The 22947-nt window shown below is 43.9% G+C and overlaps 1 protein-coding gene across 1 annotated transcript in view; it reads right to left on the reverse strand.

Annotated features, from left to right (window-relative positions):
* The window catches only part of RPS6KA2 (ribosomal protein S6 kinase A2), a 1517835-nt gene that overhangs the window by 683436 nt on the left and 811452 nt on the right, over window positions 1-22947 (reverse strand). The window contains exon 9 of the mRNA XM_069234488.1: window positions 15435-15505. Within this exon, the coding sequence (XP_069090589.1) occupies window positions 15435-15505 (71 nt within the window). The remainder of the gene's footprint in view (window positions 1-15434; window positions 15506-22947) is intronic.

Consider the following 22947-nt stretch of genomic DNA (forward strand, 5'->3'; position numbering starts at 1 on the left):
TGTTAGGAGTCAAATTTGACAACTCTGAAGTCTCTACTGTTGCACAGACTGGAGTGTAAGTAATGCATTGTACCCCTTCGAAGTCGAAACTTTCTCTACTGCTGCACTGCTTGGAGTGGGAATAGTAAATTTAACGCCTGAGAAACCTAGTGTTTTCCCTGAGGTTGTACAGACTGGAGTGGAAATTGTAAGTTTTACCCCTCCAAAATCCAACTGTTTCATTGTTTGGAATCAGAATAGTAACATTAAGCCTCTGAAATCCAATGCTTTCCCTGCTGTTGTACAGATTGGAGTAGGAATAGTAAACATCTATGAAGTCCAAAACCTTAAGTAATGTTTCATAAACTAGAGTGCAAATAGTATATTTAATATTCTTAGACTCTACTAGTTTTCGTAATATTGGTAAAATAGATTTCATACTTTAAATTGTTTTTTTGTATAGTAGCCGCCCATGCCGTGCAGGTTGTTTGTCATTTTTTTTTACTGCAAATCTTATATTGATAATATCAATGATGGTATCAAAAGTGTCATGAGTGCCTTAATTTGTGGGGTAATAAGCAGTGCATGGCGAGGGCGCGAGTTATAGTTACCCTAGGACACGAGTTATAATTATTTGAGATAACTCTAACTAGAACAAGTGAATTTCTATGGTTTTGTACGTTTAAAATGTGAGCCTAACTATAAAGTCCCTATAACTATTGGCTTTTTAAGTGATTTAAAAAAGAAATTATATATCCTAGCTATAATGTCCCCGTAAACTTTGTTTTCTTTCAGTAAATTTCTATGGTTTTTAATGTAGAGTAATTTTCATTACTATATGTTAATCAAACCACTGCCATGGATGGCCTTCGGTCATACTCGGTGGCGGTTGGCTGGAGGCCCTGGCCTGTGGCCTGGCCCTATAGCAACCGAACCCCGTGCTGCTCAGGCCTTTTGCCATGTGCAGTGGGGTTGGCCGCAGTGTCTGGGGAGGTGGAGGTCCCCGGGGCGGCAGGAAGACTGGGGGCTTCCCCGCACTGCATTTATTGAAAGCCCAGGGGAGGTGGCGAACCTAGGGCTGCGCAGGAGCCGCACAAACCCCCTGCATCATAATTGTTTAGAGTCCCGGCGATATGGCGGTCCACGTGGCTGTGGGGGGGCCATACACCCACCTGCATCTTATTTGTTTAAAGCGCCAGGGAGGTGGTGGTCTCCAGGGCTGTTATGGGCAGCGCAGCCCCCGCCTTATATTTGTTTAAAGCCCTGGGGAAGTGGTGGTCCCTGAGGCTGCGGGGGGGCCCACATTTAAAATGTCAATGTCCCCGAGACCCGGCTCACCTGGGGGCTTCTTAAAAACGAGCGCGGCAGCCTGCGCCTGTTTTTTTAATTCCCATTAATTTGTGGCATCATCATGAAATCGCGGCAAAAATTAAAAAAAAAAGTGTTTTTAAGCCCTTGGATGGGTCGCTCTGGGAACATAGCACCAGAGCTAAGAGGTCAGGGTGATTCGACCCTGGACCCTTATCACATATTTTGATCTTTTTTTCTGGGACTCGGCTTCAGCTGAGTCCCAAGATGGCTGCCAACACTTCCTGGTTGAAGTGTTGGCAGCCAACCAGAGCTCTGCAGTTCCCTGCATAAGCTCATCATTATTCGGAATGTTGTCATGGCCACAGATATACACATTTGACTATCCTTTAATATCCCAATAACTACTGAGCATATTTACACCAAATAACAAAAAGAGTAATATGAGTACCAAAAGCTAGCTTTCTGCCAAATTTGATGTAATTCCGTCCAGTGGTTCAGGCTGTAGTCGTGTTCAAAACTCCTATTGGAATTGACATGGGAAACTCATGTGTTTTTTTAACCCCATTTTTCTTGGTTCCTGCTTGACAGTTCATCTAAAAACTTTCTGTGTGCAACAAGAATCACCGGGGCACTTTTTCTGGAACGTTTTGGGAAGATCAAACAGTTCCAAAGAGATAGGCAAGTCAAAAAAAGCTTTTTCTGTGGAAACTAGGTCTAACTATAACTACCTACTAGCGACCACCAGTAGGCAATATTTATATATATATATACACTTTTACATAATATTTTTTTCATGTATTACTATGAGTATATATATATATATATATATATATATATATACATATGTTAATCATGTTACACTTAAGAAATATATATATATATATATATATATATATATATATATATATATATTTATATATATATATATGTGTGTTTGTTGTGGGAAACTGGCACCCTGTTGCAGTATTCCTCCACTTTTTGTCTGGTTTCTGGATGCAACTTGGACTGGAGTGCACTGGGGTCTTGCTACCCAGGTCCCTAGTGCCAGTGTTCTTTCCCTAAAAAATGCAAAGTTATTGATACAGTTGGCAACACCTTTAGCTGCCTCTGTAAGTCCCTAGTAAATTGTACTTAGGTACCCAGGTACTTGAGGTACTAAGGGTAGGCTCCTGCGGGCAGCTCACAGATTGTGCCACCCTCTAGAGCCATGCATCCAGAAGCACCCAGCACTGCCATTGCAGGCTGAGTGGTCTGATGCAATCCTGAAAGGCAAACTCGACATGGCACACAGCCTGTGTGCCCTGTCCACTACACACTGTATACACTAAAGGTAAGTCACCCCTCTGGAAGGCCTTCCAGCCCTAAGGCAGGGTGGAGTATACTGTATTTGAGGGCACAGATGCATGAGCAATATGCTCCAACTGTGTCGCTGCCAAACCTGGGTCATAGTAAGTGAACAGAGCAGCAATTTTAATACATGTGCTGGACACTGATTTGGACGAGTTTCACAGCTACAGGATGGCTACTCGGAACCCTGGTTTGTTTAGTATCAAACAACTCAAAATGATAAATCCAAACTGGTACCAGTATTGGATTTATTACAAAATGTACGCAGGGGTCACCTTAGAGGTGCCCCCTGCAAAAGCTACTACTCTGGCATGGTTTCTGTCTGGTCACAGCCAGCCTGCCACCACCAGACAAGGTGGTGAGAGATCCTGCTCTCTGGGTCACAGAATAAAGCGCTTCCTGGGTGGAGGTGTAAACACACCCTACCTCAGGAATATGCACAGCCCTGCTTGGGAGCTTCAAAGGGCTTCCTCGCTTTGAAACTCGACCCCCAAGCCTGCTTCTAGCAGCAGATGGCCGTCCCCATTGCAAACCCCCACTTTTGGCTGGAGCAACGGCAGGAAAACCACACAAAGGACAGGAGAAGTGGTCAGCCCCAGCTCTCACCAACCCCTAAAGTGTTGCATGCGAGGTGCCCCCTTCATTTCATTTTCCTCCATCTTTCGTGGAAGGAAATGAGCCAATCAGGTGTAGGGAAGTGACCTCTGCCCACAGGAAGTTGTCACTTAGTGGTGTAGCCACTGTAAGCTAGATGGCCCTTTGGTTATTTCTACTAGGTACTCCCATAAATGCCCACTAAATACAGTATTTAGTGGGCATCCCTAGACCAGAAAATCAGATTCCAAGGACAAAAGAAGGCCAGCAACAAAGAAGATCCAAGGCTCGAGAACTGAAGTCCGGTTGCACCACAAAAAAGGTGTCAAACCCTGCCTGCTGTATTCAGGATTCGACAATCACCGCTGAGGGGTTGCTTGGGGATTGGACAGACTCCATGTAGACCCAGAGGATCTTCACTGTTTGAAAATCATTTGAAGGCATCACTCTCCTGTAACCAAAGACCTAGTGAAGGTCCCTTGACTGATTGGCTGCTGAACCAGATGCTACAGCTGGACCAAACTGCACCCAAAAGACCATAAGGACAAACCCCACTAGTGTGTCAAGTTTGGTGTCACAGTACCGTCCAGTGGCCAAACAGTGTAACAGCTCCATGTACTGGTCACCTAACATCAGACACCCGGAAGGACAGTCCATTCCGGACTGTAAAAGGACTAGGAGGAATTCTCAGTTGAGAGACTTCAGAAACCACCAGGATCTCCTACGAGAGTGCCACTGCTGACCTGCAAGCAACCCAGAAAGTGACCTACCTCCTGCTTCTAAGAGCACCTTTGCGCACAGCTCCTGGTTCACCGATTTGCTCTGCACCCGGCCACCCTGTGCCTTGCACTAAAGATCCAGCTGCGCCCTAAGGATCCCCCGCCCCTTGCAACCTCAACACTCCAAGGGGAGCTATGCGACTTACCTTTAAGTCAACCTGTCCAGTGCTTTTCCAAGTGGTCCCCCGCAGTGGCCTGGCACCAGCTCCAACGACTTTCAGCAGCTACTCTGCTGAAACAGGGAACTGCCTGAACTTCTCCAGCTGGTCCTTAGTGCCCACCGATAACCTCAACATATCTGCAAAAGGAGACATTGGTAAACACAATGCCTGATTTTATATGCATTTTTTAAAGTATTTCTCTATTGAGTCATATGGTGCGTAATTACACACAAAAAGACTATTTTTGTTAAACGTAAAAAATTTGTAACTTAAAAAGTACTTACCCGATTTTGATGATCTTGGTCTTACATTTTTTTTTTTTAAATCTGAAGTATTTGTGTAAATTGGTCTCAAGTTATTCTTTTGAGTGTGTGCCTTGCTTTATTGATACTGTGAGTTCAACAACTGCTTTGCACTTCTCCAAGATTAGCCTAACTGTTTGAAGAAGCTACCATAAAAATTTGAGCATTTGGTGGTTTAGTTTTTACCTCCATAAACAAATGTGTGTTTTCCCGGTGTTAGAAATGGGGTCTTTGATTGGCAGTCAGGTTACCCCCTGTCCAAGCAAGGACCCTCAGTCTAGTCAGGGTAAAAGAGAATCACCCTCCACTAAACCCCGCTCACCCCCTTGGTAGCTTGGCACAAGCAGGCAGGTTTAACTTCAGAGTGCTAGGTGTAAAGTATTTTTACCAATACACACAGTAACACTCCAAAATGACACAACATAAGATTAGAAAAATAGAAAATATTTATCTAAACAAAACAAGACCAAAAATGTCAAAAATCCACAATACACAAGTCAAATTATCAATTAAAACCCCCAAATAGTCTTCATGTAATTTTAAACACAACGCTAACGCTGTTAGCGTGGAAATGTACCTAGGTGCGTCCAAAAAAAAAACGCACGAGCGAGTGTGCGTCAAAAAGAGCTTGCGATGCGTCGATATCACTCACGAGCGAGACCGTACATCATTTCTCCTTCAGTTGAGTCGGCGTGCGTTGTTTCTTCTCTCCGCAGGAGAGCGATGTGCCGATTCGAACCGCACTCTCTGGTCCGGGCAGGCCTTGTGTTGTTTTTACATGGCCAGCGATGTCTGCGTTGGAAATCCTGCTGCACGATGATCTGAAAAACACGCAGCGCGGGTTGCGATCTCACCAGCCTTTGCCAGCGATGCTGTGCACCGTTCCTCCAGCCGTGTGCATGGATCTTTCAGTCGTGCTGCAGGCGAGCATTGATTTTCAGCTGCGAAGCCCGCGGCGCACTGATTTTTCAGTTGCGTCTATCTTTTCCCCGCACGGCGGTCGGTGTGTGGGTTTCTCACTCTTAGTCTGCCAGCTTCTCCTTTCAGGGCCCCAGGAACTGGATGGGCATCACTTGGCAGGGTAGGAGTCACAGCAGAGGCTCCAGGTGCTGGCAGAGAGGTGGCTTTGCTGTCCCTGAGATTTCAAACAACAGGAGGCAAGCTCTAATTCAAGCCCTTGGAGAGTTCTTCACAGGAAGAGAGGCACACAAAGTCTAGTCTTTGTCCTCTAGCAAAGTCAGAAGCAGCAACTGCAGGATAGCTCCATAAAGCACGGTCACAGGCAGGGCAGCTCTTCTTCCTCAGCTCTTCAGCTCTTCTCCAGGCAAAGGTTCATCTTGGTTTCCAGAAGTGTTCTAAAGTCTGTGGTTTTGGGTGTGCTTCTTATACTCATTTTGCCCTTTGAAGTAGGCTTACTGCAAAGAAAAGTGACTCTTGTTTGTGAAATCCTGCCTTGCTCAGGCCAGGCCCCAGACACATACCAGGGGGTTAGAGACTGTATTGTGTGAGGGCAGGCACAGCCCTTTCAGGTGCGAGTGACCACTCCTCCCCTCCCCTCCTAGCACAGATGGCTTACCAGGATATTCAGGGTACACCCCAGCTCCAACAACAACAGGTCAGAAAAAATAGGAGACAGGAGGCAAAAAGATTGGGGATGACCCTGCATAAGGCAAAAAGTCCAATAACGGACCTTCTGCACAATGTGCCTAGTTTTGCATACTACATAGAGGGCCAGCCTCCTACATTTGTGTATTTATAAGAGTAAACATTTACCAATAATCTATTGTTATGATGCAACAAAGGAGATCATGCTTGCTGCGTTCAGTTGCTGATAAAACCTTTTATTTATTTATTTGCTTCCCAAATCATCAAACCCGTTTTGGAAAACTTGACTAAAAGGTTTGAGCAAGGGGTTATTCCAAAGCTTATATCCAGGAGGCACAACAAAGAGGAAGAGTACAATCCAGAGATCAGCTATCGTTTGACAATAGGAAGGATAGACAAAGCACAATAGATTCACACTTCAGATTTATCACTACTTTCAACAAACAAGATGGTAATGTTAGATCTATTTTGCAGAAACACTGGCACCTCATGGTACCTTATTCAAAGTGATCCAGAGATTGGTAAGATGGCGCTTGGTAGACCCAGTGTGACCTTCAGAATAGCACAACCCAAGAGGGATAGTCTTGTAAGGAGTAGTCCCGAGCGCTGCACTAAGAATAATAAAACCTGGTTAGACCAAAACTCTGGGTTTAGAAGACATGTAAGTGCAAAGCCTTTTAGTCAGGTTATCAATGTAAGGGCTTATACATTGCATTTAACTCAGAGAAATATGAAAGTCAACAGCAACTACCACTGAAAAACATAGGCCCTCATTTCAACTGTGGCGGGCGGCAAGTGCCACCCGCCGAATTGAATCCGCTGCGTGGCCGCCAATGCTGCCTGACTCCCACAGTGGCCATTTGGACATCCCCGCTTGGCCGGTGGGCGTAAACCTAGTTTCCGCCCAGCGGGGATCTCGGCTGCAATACGGGAGCCAGCTCCAAATGGAGCCGGCGGTGTTGCTGCGGTGCGGCGGTGCGACGGGTGCAGTTGTACCTGTTGCGCTTTTCACTGTCTGCTATGCAGACAGTGAAAAGGTCCATGGGGCCGTGGCAGAGGTTCATACTGCCATGAAAAGGCTGGCAGGAGGGAGACTCATAATCCCCTGGGCAGCGCTGCAAGTACCGCCGGTACCAATGTGGCAGGAAACCGCCGGTCCCGGCGGTTCGACCGCGGCGCTTCCGCCGCGTTCGTAATCCCATGGGAAGCACCGCCAGCCTGTTGGCGGTGCTTCCGTCGAAACAGCTCTGGCGGTCTTTGACCACCAGGGCTGTAATGAGGGCCATAGTATGCTATTTATGTCTTGAAATGTGATCTAGCAAGTGTAGGCAGTACAACACTCACTGTCCACAAAAGGATTTTGCAGCATTTACAATCCATCAAGATTCATAATAGGACGTATCCTGTTGAAAGACATTTTGAGGAATTTCATTGCAGCAAAACCAGCGGTCTGTTATACTTTGTTACTGATTCAATCCCGCTAAGATTAAGAGGAAGTAACATGGAGAAAGCCTTAAGAAGGCTAGAGTCGCAGTATATCATATAGTTGAATATGAAAAGTCCCGATGGTGTCATTATGGAAGAGGCTATGCACACACATTTATAAGAAAATTAATGCATGCATAGTTCTAAAGATAGGAGTAGAGAAAAAAGTATCCTTTTCTTGATGTATGAAGCAGTCCACACACAATTTTATATTACACTTGTGGTGTGGTATTTTTGTAAAGGGCATATCTTGGAGATAATGTATTTATGAGATAACAGTTACAGCGATATCAGCTGTCTTGGGCGTGAATGTTTGGAGTGGAACGATGGTCTGTTTTGCTTACGAAAGCATCATAGCACTAAGCATTCTATTATCAAATAGGTTAATATTATTCCAATAAGTGGTGCAAAGTACTTAAAAAAATGATGGTACACGGCACTGTTATTTAATTAATTTGTGATGCTAATTATTGTACTATTTACGGAGATATATTGCACTCAGCACTTTATTCTCAGTACCGTTTGGTCAACCAAGGATATCAAACATTTGGCATATATTGGTCAGTAAAGCAAATATGTGCGCTTTCGCCCCCCGGGTTACAGTATTCTCAGGCACATGGCACTTTAGAAGGTTCCCTACAAGAATGGTTTTAGTATGTACTTCTGTAAGTTATTGAAAAAAAGGATTATAAGAGTCTTTTAAGTGTATTAGCCATTGCAATCTTGGGTAATTGCATTTAAATGTCATAAATGTACCCAGGGACCTAAGCACGTTGCAACCAAGATAGATCCCTTAGTCTGTTTTTTATTTTGTTTGTGACATATTGTATCTGCACTGGTGTAAATAGGTGCACAAAATGGTGCTTCTCCGCCAGGGAGCAAGGCTACGGAGATAGTCAGAAGGCGTTTGATGGTTTTGGCAGCAATGAAATAAATAAAAGGTTTCTTCAGCAACTGAACACAGCAAGCACCGGCTCCCTTGTTGGATCATAACAAAGGATTATTGGTGATTGTTTTATGGCGAGTGCTTGCTCCCGAGTTGCTGGTGCGCACTTCGGTCAGGAGGACAGCAGCATCCAGCAGCTTTGGAGGAAGTAGGAGTATATATTTTTTATAAAGTATTACATATTAATACTTAAGCTCTATTCATAAAAAGAATGTATATTTTTTTATATTTGTAGACATAATTATTGTTAACAATATTTTTTTCTAATATTTTTATACTTACCATTATAATAATAGGAGCTCTATATTGTAGTAAATGATATTTTTGTCATAAAATGTTCGTCAAGGATATTGTTTACCACAATATTGTGTCAGTGATCCAATTGGTGCTGGCATAGTGAACAAACAAGTGACAGACTGTGGACCAGCCGCTGAGATAAATTTAAGCATTCCATCCATCACTTATTTTACTTTTCATTCAAATGTATAGCTGTAGCATGCACCAGTAAACAATTAGAAACAATGGGAGACCAGTCTTCATGTGAAAACAGAAACATATTAGTCCTGTATGTTAGAATATGTTAAGTCAGTTTGTAGAAATCAACAACTTAAATATGCATAAATGCATTACTTGCATTAGACGTACTTAGCCCATGCTAGGTTGACCAGAATCTTCCAAGGGGCTTCTGGTCAATGCCTGAGGTGCAGTTTTCCCCTCACTGATTACCTTTATATGCTGTGGGATTGCGGCATGTAGCTCATTATCAGAGTCAGATTCTTACAGTGCCTATTATACTGGAGGGTACACATTTGAGGATATCTCCTGAGCTTTCCTTGCTTGAGAGATTACCCAGAAACATTAAAAAAACAACCAATGTGTACATTTTCAGACCTGTCAGTCTTGGGGTGATCTTCCCCAAACCGCTTGTCTTCATCCCTCTTATTTTTGCTGATCTTATTTTATAGGCCTTGGGACCCTGTGCACGATACCACTGCTAACCAGTGCTAACGATTTCTCTCCTTTATACATAGTGAATTTGGCTTACAGCCAATCAGCATATTTATTTACCTGCAAGACCCTAGTAAAGTGGCACTACATGTACCCAGGGCCTGTAAATTATACGCTATTAGTGGGCCTGCAGCACTTAGGGCCAGATGTAGGTAGATTTCCTTTTGAGAGGTGCAAATTGCGAGCCCCAGCGACTTGCAATTTGCACCTCGCAAAAGGAAATGCATAAAGGTGTCTCAGACACCTTCTGCGACTCGCTATGGGGTCGCAAAGACCCACCTCATAAATATATTCATGAGGTGGGTCGCAGTTTGCGACCCCATAGCGAGTCTAGGCACTCACGGGGATGGTGGCCTGCTGGAGTCAGCAGACCTCCATGTCCGTGACTGCTTTGCAATAAAGCAGTTTTTTTTTTTCTTTGCAGCCTGTTTTCCTTAAAGGAAAACGAGCTGCAAATAGAACAAATACCGAAACCTTTAAGTTTCCGTTTTTTTCAGAGCAGGCAGTGGTCCATAGGACCACTGCCTGCTCTGAAAAAATATTTTTGTGAGCATTCACAAAGGGGAAGGGGTCCCATAGGGACCCCTTCCCGTTTGCGAATGAGTTACCATCCACTTCAAGTGGATGGTAACTGCGAGTTGATTTGCGACCGCTTTCGCGGTCACAAATCAACTTACATCGCGGTGCGACTCGCAAATAGGTAGGGAACACCCCTTCCTATTTGCGAGTCTGAAATACATTTTGCGAGTCGGTACCGACTCGCAATATGTGTTTCTGCATCGCGTGAGGGCATTAGCGCCTCGCAAGCGGCATTTTTCGCTGTTTGCGAGGCGCTAATTCCTTCCTACATCTGGCCCTTAGTGTGTCATCCACTTAAGAAGCATCTTCAAACATGTCTCTGGCCTGTCAATGGTGCTTGTGTGTGTAGTTCTAAACTAATATTTTGACATGACAAAATAAACCTTTTGCCAGGCCCAAACCTTCCTTCATAAGACATGTACTTCACCTCTAGGTTAAGCCTTAAGCAGCCTAAATTTGTCATTTTGGTGTCAAATTATTTATTATATTTTACTCTATTTTTCTAAAGTGGTGTGAGGTGGTTCTGGTGTGTGTTGCTTTATTACTATTTGAAGTGCTGCGTAATTATTTTACACATTGCTCTAAGTTAAGCCTGACTGCATTTGTGTCAAGCTACCAGAGGATTAAGCACAGGTTAATATGAGGGTTCCTGTGACTTCACCCTGACATGAACTGTGCATGCTGCTTGAGTAGGGCTTCACCGCCCTCAACCAGTAACCCAATTTCTTACAGCAAGACACAAATCTTAAATGAACTGGAAGGCTGCAATGGCTCCAGGTATGGTGGCCTGGTTGAACACTGTGGGTAGAAGACTGGGGCAGAGATAGCAGCAATTTTCAAACCTCAAAGGGTGTTGTTGAGGATCAGGAAGCAATTGTGTCTAAAATTAATCGAGCTCCTGGGTGATGAGGATGATTTAGCTCCTCCACATGTATACCTCATAAGGAATGTGTGACAACAGAGGATACCCTCTCCTCCCAGACCATGAAGCTCTAGTTCCCCAGAGTTAGGGAACCCTGATTTGCCTGGAAGTCGAGGTAGGAGTAACTGTTCGACAACTATGCACATCACACTCACTTACTTAGAGTACGGAGTAGAGATAGGGATCCTCTTTGGCCCTGACAAATGCTACTGACCAGTACTTGCAGTGTTGTGGTCAGAAACATGTTGGCTTAAAGACAGATGATTGGGTTATTGTACCTTCATATCATCCCAATATTTGTTTTTAAGGTGTCCATTATTAAAGGTATTATCCCGGGTTTATCTTAAGGTATTTTTAGTGTATCTGGATCCAGTCTTGTGCTGTTAGCTTTTATTAAGAGCTCCCTCTTACTGAGGTTGAGCCCACCCTGGTTGTACCATCCTAATAGGGTGGGATAATGTTGCTGATGATGAAGCGTGCCACAACTAGTGGGTGAGGCTTCTTCACCCAATCTAATTGACACTCTAGGATCAGAATATATAAATACTTGTGATCCCAAATAGGGCTCTCTATTAGGATGTTCTTCTAGAATAACTTGGTAGGGGCTAAAAGTGGATTTATACAGTTGGCCTTCGCACTTTCATGTGTTGACTTTGATGGCCACTGAGGGTGTGCGTTGGCGTACCGCCGCCTCTCCCATTGTGTTCCATGGTAAAATTCAAGCAAAGTCAAGCGTAATGCCTTCACGAAGGTTACATATTAGTGCTATGAACAGTAATAAGTAGTTTCTGGCTGTGGGTGTGACTGTCTGAAAAAAGTGTCTAAGAAGTTGTTTATACTTTGTAATGGATTCTATCTTTAGTGGATTATTGATATGCAGTGTGGCACAAACTGTCCTTTTCTCCCTACCTTCATTGATGTTCTATAGTTCTTAGGGGTTAATGTTTTAATGTAGCTTCATAATCATGGAAATTCTTGTTTTGGTAAAATGTCAATGTTTCTGATGCGGCTCTCTGGGGAAGTATTGTATGTGACGTACTGCTAAATATTAGAGTATTTGATTATTACCAGTCAATGATACTTTATTATTCATCTGAAATCCTTATAACTACTAAATAAATATATATTTTTCATGTTGAAAACAAAATAAATACATCTTTAAGAAAAACATCAACCTGTGCCAATTGAAATAAACAGCCAAAGAGTAAATATCCCATGACCAAATATCCCAGTAACCATGATAAAAATACTCAGTAGTAATAAACTTTACAAAGAATTGAGTAAATACATAGTTTATATATATTCATTTAAGGCTATTCACTTTTTCAGTATCAGTATCACTAAAGTTTATTGTGCACGATTATCAAAATCATTGCATACAAAAAAGTGTAGGAAAAGCAGTACATAGAATAAAATACGGTTAAAAGGTATACGATTAAAAAGTTACTGGATTTTCCAGTCTACCCTCAATACATACTTAATAAAAGAACAATTAAATATAGGGTCAGTTTGGGTAAAACAAGCAAGAGTTTCTTAAGGACATGTGTGATTTCACCTTGCTAAAAAATCCACCCTCCAGAGCTCCCTTATGTCATACATAAGAGCTGGACATATGCAAAAATCAAGTGAATCACATCCTTCTACAAGCTCCACATATCTCCACATAGATGACAGCAGCTTTGTTTGAAGGTCTTAACCAAGGGAGTCTGTGCAGTGAGGCTGATAATGGGCCAAAGCGAAAAAGCACAAGCTTCTGTTTCAGGAACAGTGCATAACCAGAATCAAAGTAGGGATGAGATTTTAGGGGCATTTATGTTCACAAAAACATAAATGAAGCCAAAGGTACTCTCCAATTTCCAACTTGTATCGGGCCTTTCTTGTTTAACTAACACCTGAGAGATGATGTTCCTAGATAAGATGACACTTCGAGTCTACAAGACATCTTCATTGATTTTCAGTTTGCTTTCCATCCCAAAACATGAACAGAGAGTGACCTAATTACCAATTAAAATACAATTATTAATTAACCAATTTTAGACCTATCAGCTGTGTGTAATACCATCAACCATGTGTCGCTCTCAACATAACCTGTTTGCCTCCTTTTTGGTACACAGCTCAAGCTTTGCAATTCTCTTCCTGAAACAGTTTTAGCTCATAAAAATGCAAATGTGCTGTGGCATCTGCACAGTGCCACAAAGAACAGCACTTCCTTACCATTTAGTAAACATGGACTTGGCCTCCTTATCCAGCTCAGTGTATCTCACAACATTGGATTTCATATGTAGACTGATAACCCCTGGTTGCATTTAAAGATACATGGAAGTTTTGATGAACAACATCAGATTGTCCCTAACTAGTAAGGTTACAAGACTGGATGATAAAAACATAATCTGCATGACCACCTACAGATTTTGCATCTGGGCAAATCAATCAAACTCAACTGGAGCCTTCTGACTAAGTGTGAAATGTTAGAGCCTTCACCAATGTGCTTAAAACGTTTTTACCACCTATATCTGCTCATCACTGTTCAGCCTTTGTCAAATCGTCCCACATTTAACTTGTCCTTGCAGACATAGGGCCTCATATGACTTTGCCAGTCAGACCGCCGGATTGCCAATACGATGGTGGGAAGGTGACCTCCAGGCCGACGGCATCCCCACCACCTTAATATGAGTTCCCATTTGGGCTGGCCATGGAAGACAGCGAGGAGGCATTGGCTTCGGCTCCCAGGGAGAGACGAGGTCAATTCCGCCGCACTGCCTGTGCCGGCAACACACTCGAAATGTGCACGGTCTGCAATGGAAGAAGGTACGCATTCTGAGTGTGCTGACAGGGAGACCCCAGCCCTGCCCATGACATGGTCACGAGCAGTGCTGGAAGCCCCTGTGTACCTGTTCCTGCCTTTCTGCTAGCCTTTTCAAGGTGGTGACCCCACCATGAAAAGGCTGGCAGAAATGCAAGTAGTGATCAGCAGAGTGGTGCCCACATTGGCACCGCCCTGCTTTACCACAACTTGCACCACCACCACCCCGTCCGGATCCATGATCCTAGTGGTGGCAACAGATTTCTAGCAATCTGACTGCCAGGATCCTACTCTAGAGGTCAGACCGTTAAGATTGCGGCAGCTGTACTCGTAATTAGACCCTTAATTTCTAGATTGCATGACTGTAATGTTAAACCTATCTGTAAATTTCATATGGCCCAAGGTCAACCTATCCCTTTGATCTTGAATCTGCATAAAACTGAGTGAATTACCCCTGCATTAGAGTCCTTTATACTGGCCCTGGGTAACACAGTAAATGCAGTTCAAAATAAAGTACCTTGTCAAAAGGGTCTGCAGAGGAGAGCCCCAATCCAGCTACATTTTGGTTCACTTTCAAACCTACCAAACTTAAGCAGTATGGTGGGAAATCTCCCTAATGGCAAAGTAAACTCTCAGAAATGCACTCCTCCACTGCCATAAAATTAAATGAGATTTCCTGAAATTCAGGAAAGGGTTGAAAACCTATTTGTTCCTGAAGGTCATTGGCATAAACCACTCCTCCCTTCTGGACTACCAGCAGCCTAATGCCTTTGTTAGCACAATAAATTGACAGTAAAACTGTATTAATACGAAACATAATAAAGAACAAGGACTAATTTAGAGCCATTTCTTTAAAATCACGCTTCTGGTCCGGCAAGAAGTGTGCATTGTTTTGCATCACTGATGTCATTTAGGGGTTGTCAGGGGTCACTGCTGCTTCCCCTGGCACTGCCTTTGCGACCCTTGGCCTTAGAGATGGCAAAATCAGTGCCAGGAACACACTGGCAAGCCGTCCTTATGGACACCAATTGGGGTTTCACTCTCTTTGTTTTCTCTCAATTTTTGTTTTTATTACACTAATAGTGAATAATGTTTCATTCAAAAATCAATTTTGAAAATTGAAAGCTTTAAAATTCTCTGAATGTTTAAAAGAATTTGAAGCTGGAGCTTGATTCGTGGCAACAGCGCAAGTACAGCAAATTGAATTAAGTGTGGACGATTTGTGACCTTAATTGAAGCCCTGGTATTCACTGGCATAAAAAGAGATCATAAGACAGTAAGAAAGAGTATAAGTGAGTCTAGAGTAGTGTTTTCTTTTAGAAATAAAACAAATTCTGATAAGCTCCTAACTTACCATAAAATTTTACATTTTTGCATTGTTTTGGTGCCAAATTAAATACATATTTCATAATGTGTATTTGTTTGATATACACTTGTTTGACATGTACTTGTTTCTTTAGTTTTGTGTAATGTTTTGATTTTCAAATCTTACAAAATTCCTAGACAGAGGTTCTTGTATTCTAGTAGTAACTCAGTGGTCTACAAAAGACAAAAAGCTTAAAAACCGCTGTTCTAGACAAGGAAAAGGAACTCTAAATAGTGTAGTTACTCACTTGAGGATGAGAGCCATTGTCTCCTTTCGGTCCTTTCCCTGGAAAGGTAGCGACCCCGTGAGCATTTCAAACTAGAAAAAATCGATATTATACAATTGATTAGTCCAATTAAATTCAGGAAAATGGCTTTAGGATTATGCACAAAAGATTTAAGCTGAGATCAAAAATGGATTGCTGATTGATTAGTGGCGATTGACTGGTAGTTAGTGATCACTGGGTTAGATGTCACAAGTGAACTCACATTTGCCGTGACTACTTAACGTAAATATGTTTTTTTCTGTGTTCTGATAAACGCCGATGACACAGAATCAGGTATTACAGCACTTTACAAAGTGAGGGCTGTGGTGTTCTTGTACACTACAGGGGCGCGCTTTTTTTTAAAGGTATTGCGCTGTTGAAAACAGAGTCAGACACGGGTTAGTGGGGTTTTACAGGGCGTCATCTCGCCGGGCGTGCTCCTGTATCACTGTCCAGAGACATACCTGACCACGCCCGCCGGCCGCGCCTATTTTATTAACTGGCCCTCACATGACCTACGGGTCACCACAATGCTGGAAAACTTCAGGGGTGATAATCAGAAACATCCCTCCGATAAAAACCGACATGGTAGTGATCGCAACATCGTTACATCACGGGTGCAACACTACATCCCTCACAAAACACAAAACAGAGAAACAGGATTGAAACTGTTCACAGGTAGAGTAGTGGTCATTCATACGAGGTGATCTCGCAATCGAGTCAAAGGTTCAGGGGTGCTTCTCAAATCATACCTCGACCCAACAGTCTTCCTTGCGGGTGACAGGAGCTTGTCATAACTGGCGCCAGGGCTGCTCTCCTGACCAGGTGATTCAGGAATGTCACTCATGTGGATCCTTCTTGACGCAAGTTCCTCTATCCGTTCATCATCCGAAGCGCCATCAACGTCCGGCCAGATAGGATTGTTTGCGGTGAATACTTCAGGTGTAGAAACCGGGAGATGGAATCTTTTGAAGTGCAAGATGTTTTGGGCAACTTGTTCTGTTCCCCTCTGTGTGACTAACAAGGATCCCTATCTCTGAGCTATGGCCCACGGTCGATTGGTGCTCGGAACTTGCTGCCTGGGAATCTATCCTTGAGGAGAACACACTATCCCACCTGCAAATCTGTAGTACTTTCCTCTTATTTAGTCTCTAAGCACTAACATAACACAACAGAAATGCACTTCTGAGGTCAAAGAAGACTTTTATTGTTATTTTATTCTTCCCCAACCACAATGTTTATGAATGAATGACGAATTAGTAGCTTTCAAGTCCGCGTTAATCAAACAAAATATATCAGTTTGCAATATACACAGCAGGTTATATTTATAAGATATTGAATGCAAAGCAAAACAAATACTTCACCGTGTAGGAACTATTTACAGCTACATCTTTCTAAGGTCTGCAAGCTGATGACCCCTGTCAGCCGCGAGAAAGAGTGTCATCTACCCACACGGGATGCTGGCAGCTGGCGCCAAGCTCCAGCACGAGGTCCGGCAGATTCGAATCTGACTCTCTGCAGCCTGTTACATTCGTTACAAAGGTGTGCCCCCTCCTCTCAGACCTGGGAAACTGAGCAAGCCTTTTGGAGACTGGCCAGGTCTCCAAGACTACTCCTGTTCCCAAGCTCAAGGGAAGAGAAACGACGCCCATGTACTCTCTCTTATCAGGTCTAGTCTACTGTGAGAGCAAAACATCTTGGTTCTCTGGTGCAAAAACACAGCTTGGAAAAATACAGCTTAGATTCTCAACTGCCATGTCTAACTCCACGTTAAAGGCAATGGGCAGCTAACCTAAATATCAAATGCAATGTCATGTTAAAGGCAATAGGCAGCTAACCTAAATATCAAATGCAATGTCTAGTGTCATGTCAAAGCCAATAGGCATCTAAGCTGAATACAAAATGCAATGTCTTATATCATGTCAAAGCCCATAGGCAGCTGAGCTGAATATAAAATGCAATGTATAATATCATGTCAAAGCCAATAGGCAGCTGAGCTGAATACAAAATGCAATGTCTGATATCATGTCAAAGCCAATAGGCAGTTAAGCTGAATAGCATGTCAAAGCCAATAGGCAGTTAAGCTGAATACAAAATGCAATATATAATATCATGTCAAAGCCCATAGGCAGAATATCTAATAGCATGTCAAAGTCAATAGGCAGCTAAATTGAATACAGCATATCAAAGCCAATAGGCAGAATACAGAATGTAATGGCTAATGCAATGTCAAAGCCCATAGGCGGCTAAACTGAACAAAACATACCATGTGCTACTGGTGAACATTGAGCAACTAATATGCGCAGTGGTGAAACACAAAGTCATTGGTCAAAACAAAACTTTATCAAATGGCAGGACAAAATCTTGCTCTGTCTTTCTTTTAAGATATTCTTTGGCTATTTCAGGTGTCCATGATTCATGATGAGGAATAACGTCTGCAACTACCTACCCCATGGAGGGGTGACTTGGGGCCACCCCCGTCGTAGAGTGTGGGGTCTGAAGATAATCTTGTAAGAACAAGTATACCGCTAGCTCAGGCATTTCTTTACTCGCATGGCAATTTGTACTACCTTGTTCAAAGTCTGCATGAATCGTTCTACCTCTCAATTGGCTTGCGGCCATTGTGATGTTATTTTCCGGTGTCTGATGCAAAGAGAGTTAATTTATTCTACAAATTTGCTTCCTTGAAAAGGTGGACCATTGTCCATTTTAATCTCCTGGAGCACATCATGTGTGGCAAGTATTTTCTCCTGTTTCAGTATTACTTCCGTTGCTGTCAAAGACTGGACAATTTCCACTTGTGGATAGTGAGATAAATCATCAGTTAGCACCATCATGTGTTTGCCATCGGGTAGGCTCCCGAAATCAAGGCTGGCTGCAACCCAGGTTTTTTATGGAGGTTCTTCGGTTTCTAAGGGGACCGGTGTACTTTGTTCTCCGGTCACTTGACACCAATGGCAGGAGCGTACTAGCTCTTCAACTTCATGTCCATCATTAGGAACCAGACTTTGGTCCTCAGCCGACTCTTGGTCTTTACTATGCCTTGCTAGGCAGCATGAGCTAGCTGTCTGTCGGTGAGGCTGGCAGGGATCACCAGCCGGTGTCCTTGGAGGAGGCCGCCTTCGCTATTAACAGTTAACTCTTGATGGATGCGGTACAGCTCTTCCATAGTTGCCTGTGCCTCTGGGGTTTGACGACTTCATTGTTTCTTTATCATGTGTCTGTATGGGTTTCCATCGCATGACCCGTTGTAGGTTTTCATCCTTGGCAGTTGCTTGTTGGATGGCCTCTACGGAGATGGGCAGAGGTCGAGACCTCTCAACTACACATCTCACATACTCTTCTGTTTCCTGAGCCTCACCCCCTTGAGTGGGGGTGGCTGGCCTCGGATGCCTCGAGGGATAGTCCACTGGGTTGTTTGTACCAGGGCGATTTTCAATCTTGCAGAGTTAATCCTGTAGTTGCAGCATCCAGTTTTCTATGCGAGGAGGTGGCTTTGGAAGCGGTGACATTGAATAGAGGGATCAGCAGTTTGTGGTCAGTTGTGACTGTGAACGGGTGGCCATATACATACAGATGAAAAATGCTTGCACCCCCAATAAATGGCAATCGCCTCTCGTTCAATCTGCGTGGATCTTCTTTCCATGTCCATTAGTTACCGGCTGGCGTATGCCACTGGGGCCCACTCCTTTTCACAAAGCTTCTGTAAGAGCACTGCCCCTAGCCCTGTTGGGCTGGCATCTACCGCTACAGTGGTCTCCCTCCAGGGGTTAAAATATTGCAGTGTGGTGTCCGCAGACAAGGCATCTTTTGTCACCCGGAACGTGCCCTCTTGGGCCGGACACCATGACCATGCTGTGGTGGCTTTAGTCAGTTCCCTCAATAGTTGCGTGAGGGATGTGAGATCTTTGAGGAATCTCCCGCAGTAGTTCACCATGCCTAGAAAGCTACGGACGTCTGTTACGCTGGTAGGTGAGAGAGCGTTCTTGATATCCGCAACTTTGTCAGGATCAGGAGCAACCCCCTTGGAGGAAAATACATAGCCAAAGAACTGCAGTTTGTTCTTCAGGGACTCCCAATTTGTTCTGCGTAGAGTCAGGCCAGATTCATGGATGCGCTGAAGGACCCTCTTCAATTATGCATGGTGTTCTGGAATGGTATTGGCATAAATCAAAATGTTATCATTGACATTGATGACCCTAGATAAGTCTCTCAGTAGTTCACGAATGGTATTCAGAAAAACTTCTGCTGCGCTTGAAATACCAAAATTTAGTTGTTGGTAGCGGCGAAGTCCTACATGAGTTGAAAATGTCATGATGTATCTCGACTCTTCCGCTAAGACTAATTGGTAATATCCAGACCGAAGGTCAAGTTTTGAGAACCAGCGGGCTTTGCTCAGTTCCCCAATGAAGTCAAACATGGTAGGAGTCAAATGTCATTCTCTCTTGATTCCAGCACTGGGTAGCCTCATATTGATGCAGATTCTGATTTCTCCTGGTTGTTTTGGTATCTTGGCCACTATAATCAGCGACACCCATGGTTTTGGGCATTTTACTTTTTCAATAATGCCTACAGGCTCCAGTTTCTTCAGCTCTTCTTCAACAAGAGGCTTGAGGTGGAAGGCAATCCGTCTGTGGGGGAGGGCCAGTGGTTGAATTGACCGATCTATATTTAGGGGAGGTGATTTCTTTGTTTTTGAGGCACCCTATCCCTTCAAACACTTGTGGGAAGAAATTGAGAATATTGATGAGAGATTTGACATAGACACCGAACGTGTCACAATGCCTAAAGCTTCAGCTGTGTGACATCCCAAAAGTGTGCGCTGACCCTGCTGCGCAACGTATACATTCGCTTCTATCTCGTGTGATCCATGACAGATGGGAGACAGGAACTTCCCTCTCATGGTGAGTGGCTGAGCTTGTCCGTAGGCAAACACTCTTAATAAAAGTCGGCATCAGGGGTGGTTGCGGCTGCAAGCCTTGGTAAGTGGCATCTGCTATGACGTTGATGGATGCCCCTGTGCTTGGTATGGCTGGTACCGGACATCCTGCTATGAGTACTTTACACTTGGGCAGTCTCTCATTCTTCTGTGCGGCAGCACTGACCATGAAGATGGAGTGCACTGTTTGTGTTTCCTCTTTGTCGTCGTCCATGTCACTTCCACGGGTTTGAACTTCGAGGGCCGTGTTAATAGTGATTCGGGTTGGTGCACTTTTTGTCAGGCAGCACACCTTGACGAAATGGTTTAACTTGCCGCATCCTACACATGTCTTTCCTTTGGCCGGACAGTCCACCATGGGGTGGGACGATCCTCCACATAGCCCACACGTTCTCTGCGGTGATAGTTGTTTCTTAGGTACGGGTCTGTAAGGCATGGGTACAATTGCATCAACCTGCTCTACCTTGACTGGGCTCTGGAGCGCTGCCTCCATGTGTGAGGCTCTCACTTTCGACAGCTCTTTTGTTCTTCTCATTGTCAAGATGTCCGCTAACAACTGCCCTGACTCTTCCAGTATTTGCTCCTGTAGCTTGGATGAGGCACACCCTTGAATAATCTGCACTCTTTTTTGTCATTTTCATCCTGGAAGTTGCACGTGGTGGCTAGTTCTTTGAGACTCATGTCGAACGTGTCAATGGATTCCTCAGGCCATTTCCGGGCTTGCCTGAATATGAACCTTTCGTAGTCAACGTTGACTATGGGCTTAAAGTGGGCTTTGAGGGCTGCAATGAGGATTAGGTGTGTCTTTGGTGCTGCTTCGACTATCGTTTTAGATATCTGATATACGTCTTTCCCTCCGAAATGCAGTAGCATGGCCCTCTTTTGTGCAGTCTAAGTTTTCATGGCTTCAAAAAATAACAGCACTCTCTCTACCCAGTCCTTCCACCTGGCGGCTTGCGCCAATGGGGCGCCCTCCACTATGAATGGATCTATGCGGGGTATTGTATTCATCCTGTTTTTTTTATTGTTGATGATCCTATTCTTCGCAACTGTCCCAGTGTTTACTTGCTCCCCTCTTATTCTCCTACTATTTGCTACATTTATTTGGTCAGTTTTACCCCTGCACTTGATCTGAGCTGGTTTGGGGACCACAGGTTACATAACTGGGCACTTTCCTGGTTAGAGACTTTTGGGAAACTGACCCTTTAGGAAGCTTCATCAATAGGGGTGGGTGGGGCCTGTTCCAATTCACTGGACCTTCATGGTACACGTGTTGCTCTCTGGAGGCTGGGGAAATCCTTTTGTGCAGCGGAGGCCCTCGATGACACCATGCCCGCAGCATGATGAGTGGGAGGCCTAAACAGCTAAGCGGCTCCAACTGACGGGCACGAGCACCGCTAACCACGTGTCGAGGCAAGCAGCCCCCGCATCGCGGAGACATACGGTACCCTCGATGCCAGCATGGTATTCTTGCACTTCAGGTGCGCGCTAGTTTTTTATGACATTGTGCTTTTGAAAATGGATTCAGACACGGGTGCGTGGCGTTGGCTCACCAGGCGTGCTCCTGTATCACCGTCCAGAGGCATACCTGACCACGCCCGCCGGCCACACCTATTTTATTAACTGGCCCTCTCATGACCTACGGGTCAACACAATACAGGAAAACTTCACGGGTGATAATCAGAAACACCCCTCCGATAAAACCCTACATGGTAGTGATCGCGACACCCTTACATCACGAGCTAGACACCTAAATGACCTTCATGACATCAATGGAAACAAAATGCTAAGGTAGTAGGTACAGTCCCCACTGCTATAGAAGATTATTTAGATGAGATGTATGTAATACAATTCTGTCTAATGAAAAAAGTTAACATTCATTTTCAAATCACCTTTCCCTCTAGCAGACTATGCTTAAGCTGCTGCCCAATGATTGGAGGCAGGATCAAATGATAAAGCTATTGATCTTCTAACTTCTAAGCCATCAAGCGAGAAATGAAATAAATGTTCATTAGGCTTATTTAAAGGCATTCCTTTACAGGGAAGCAATGTGAGGTCTGCTGTCTCTCGAGGGGGCACATTAGCTTCAGTGTCTTGCCTGTGTTCTATCAATTCTTTCTCCACTTGGCCTGAATCTTTTTGTGAGAAACATCAGATCATGTATTACTGAAAATAAACTGACCTAGATGCCTGCTTTTCTAAAATTGGTAGGGAGATGTCTAGAAAATAATTTCCATTTTTAATTACACACTCATTAGCAATCTAAACTTATTTCCAATAAGGGAAATACCCTGTGTACCAGAATGCACCATAACACAGTTATTTAAAATTTGGGTCTTGGATTTTTACATCAGCTACCTTCAAAATGTGAGTGGCAAAGTGTGATTACTCTGTTCCAGTGGCCTAACTCCTCAATGTGTCAATTAAAGCCAATATTAAAGTCAAAATGATTAAACTTAGGACTGGGTAAATGAGGCTGTCACAACCCAACCGAGTGGAGTTTCAAAGCATGGTCATTCTGTGGTCTTTCCAAATTCTTCCATGTGAAAAATCCTG

The sequence above is a fragment of the Pleurodeles waltl genome, chromosome 5 (assembly GCF_031143425.1).
Source record: "Pleurodeles waltl isolate 20211129_DDA chromosome 5, aPleWal1.hap1.20221129, whole genome shotgun sequence".
Taxonomy (NCBI): Eukaryota; Metazoa; Chordata; class Amphibia; order Caudata; family Salamandridae; genus Pleurodeles; species Pleurodeles waltl.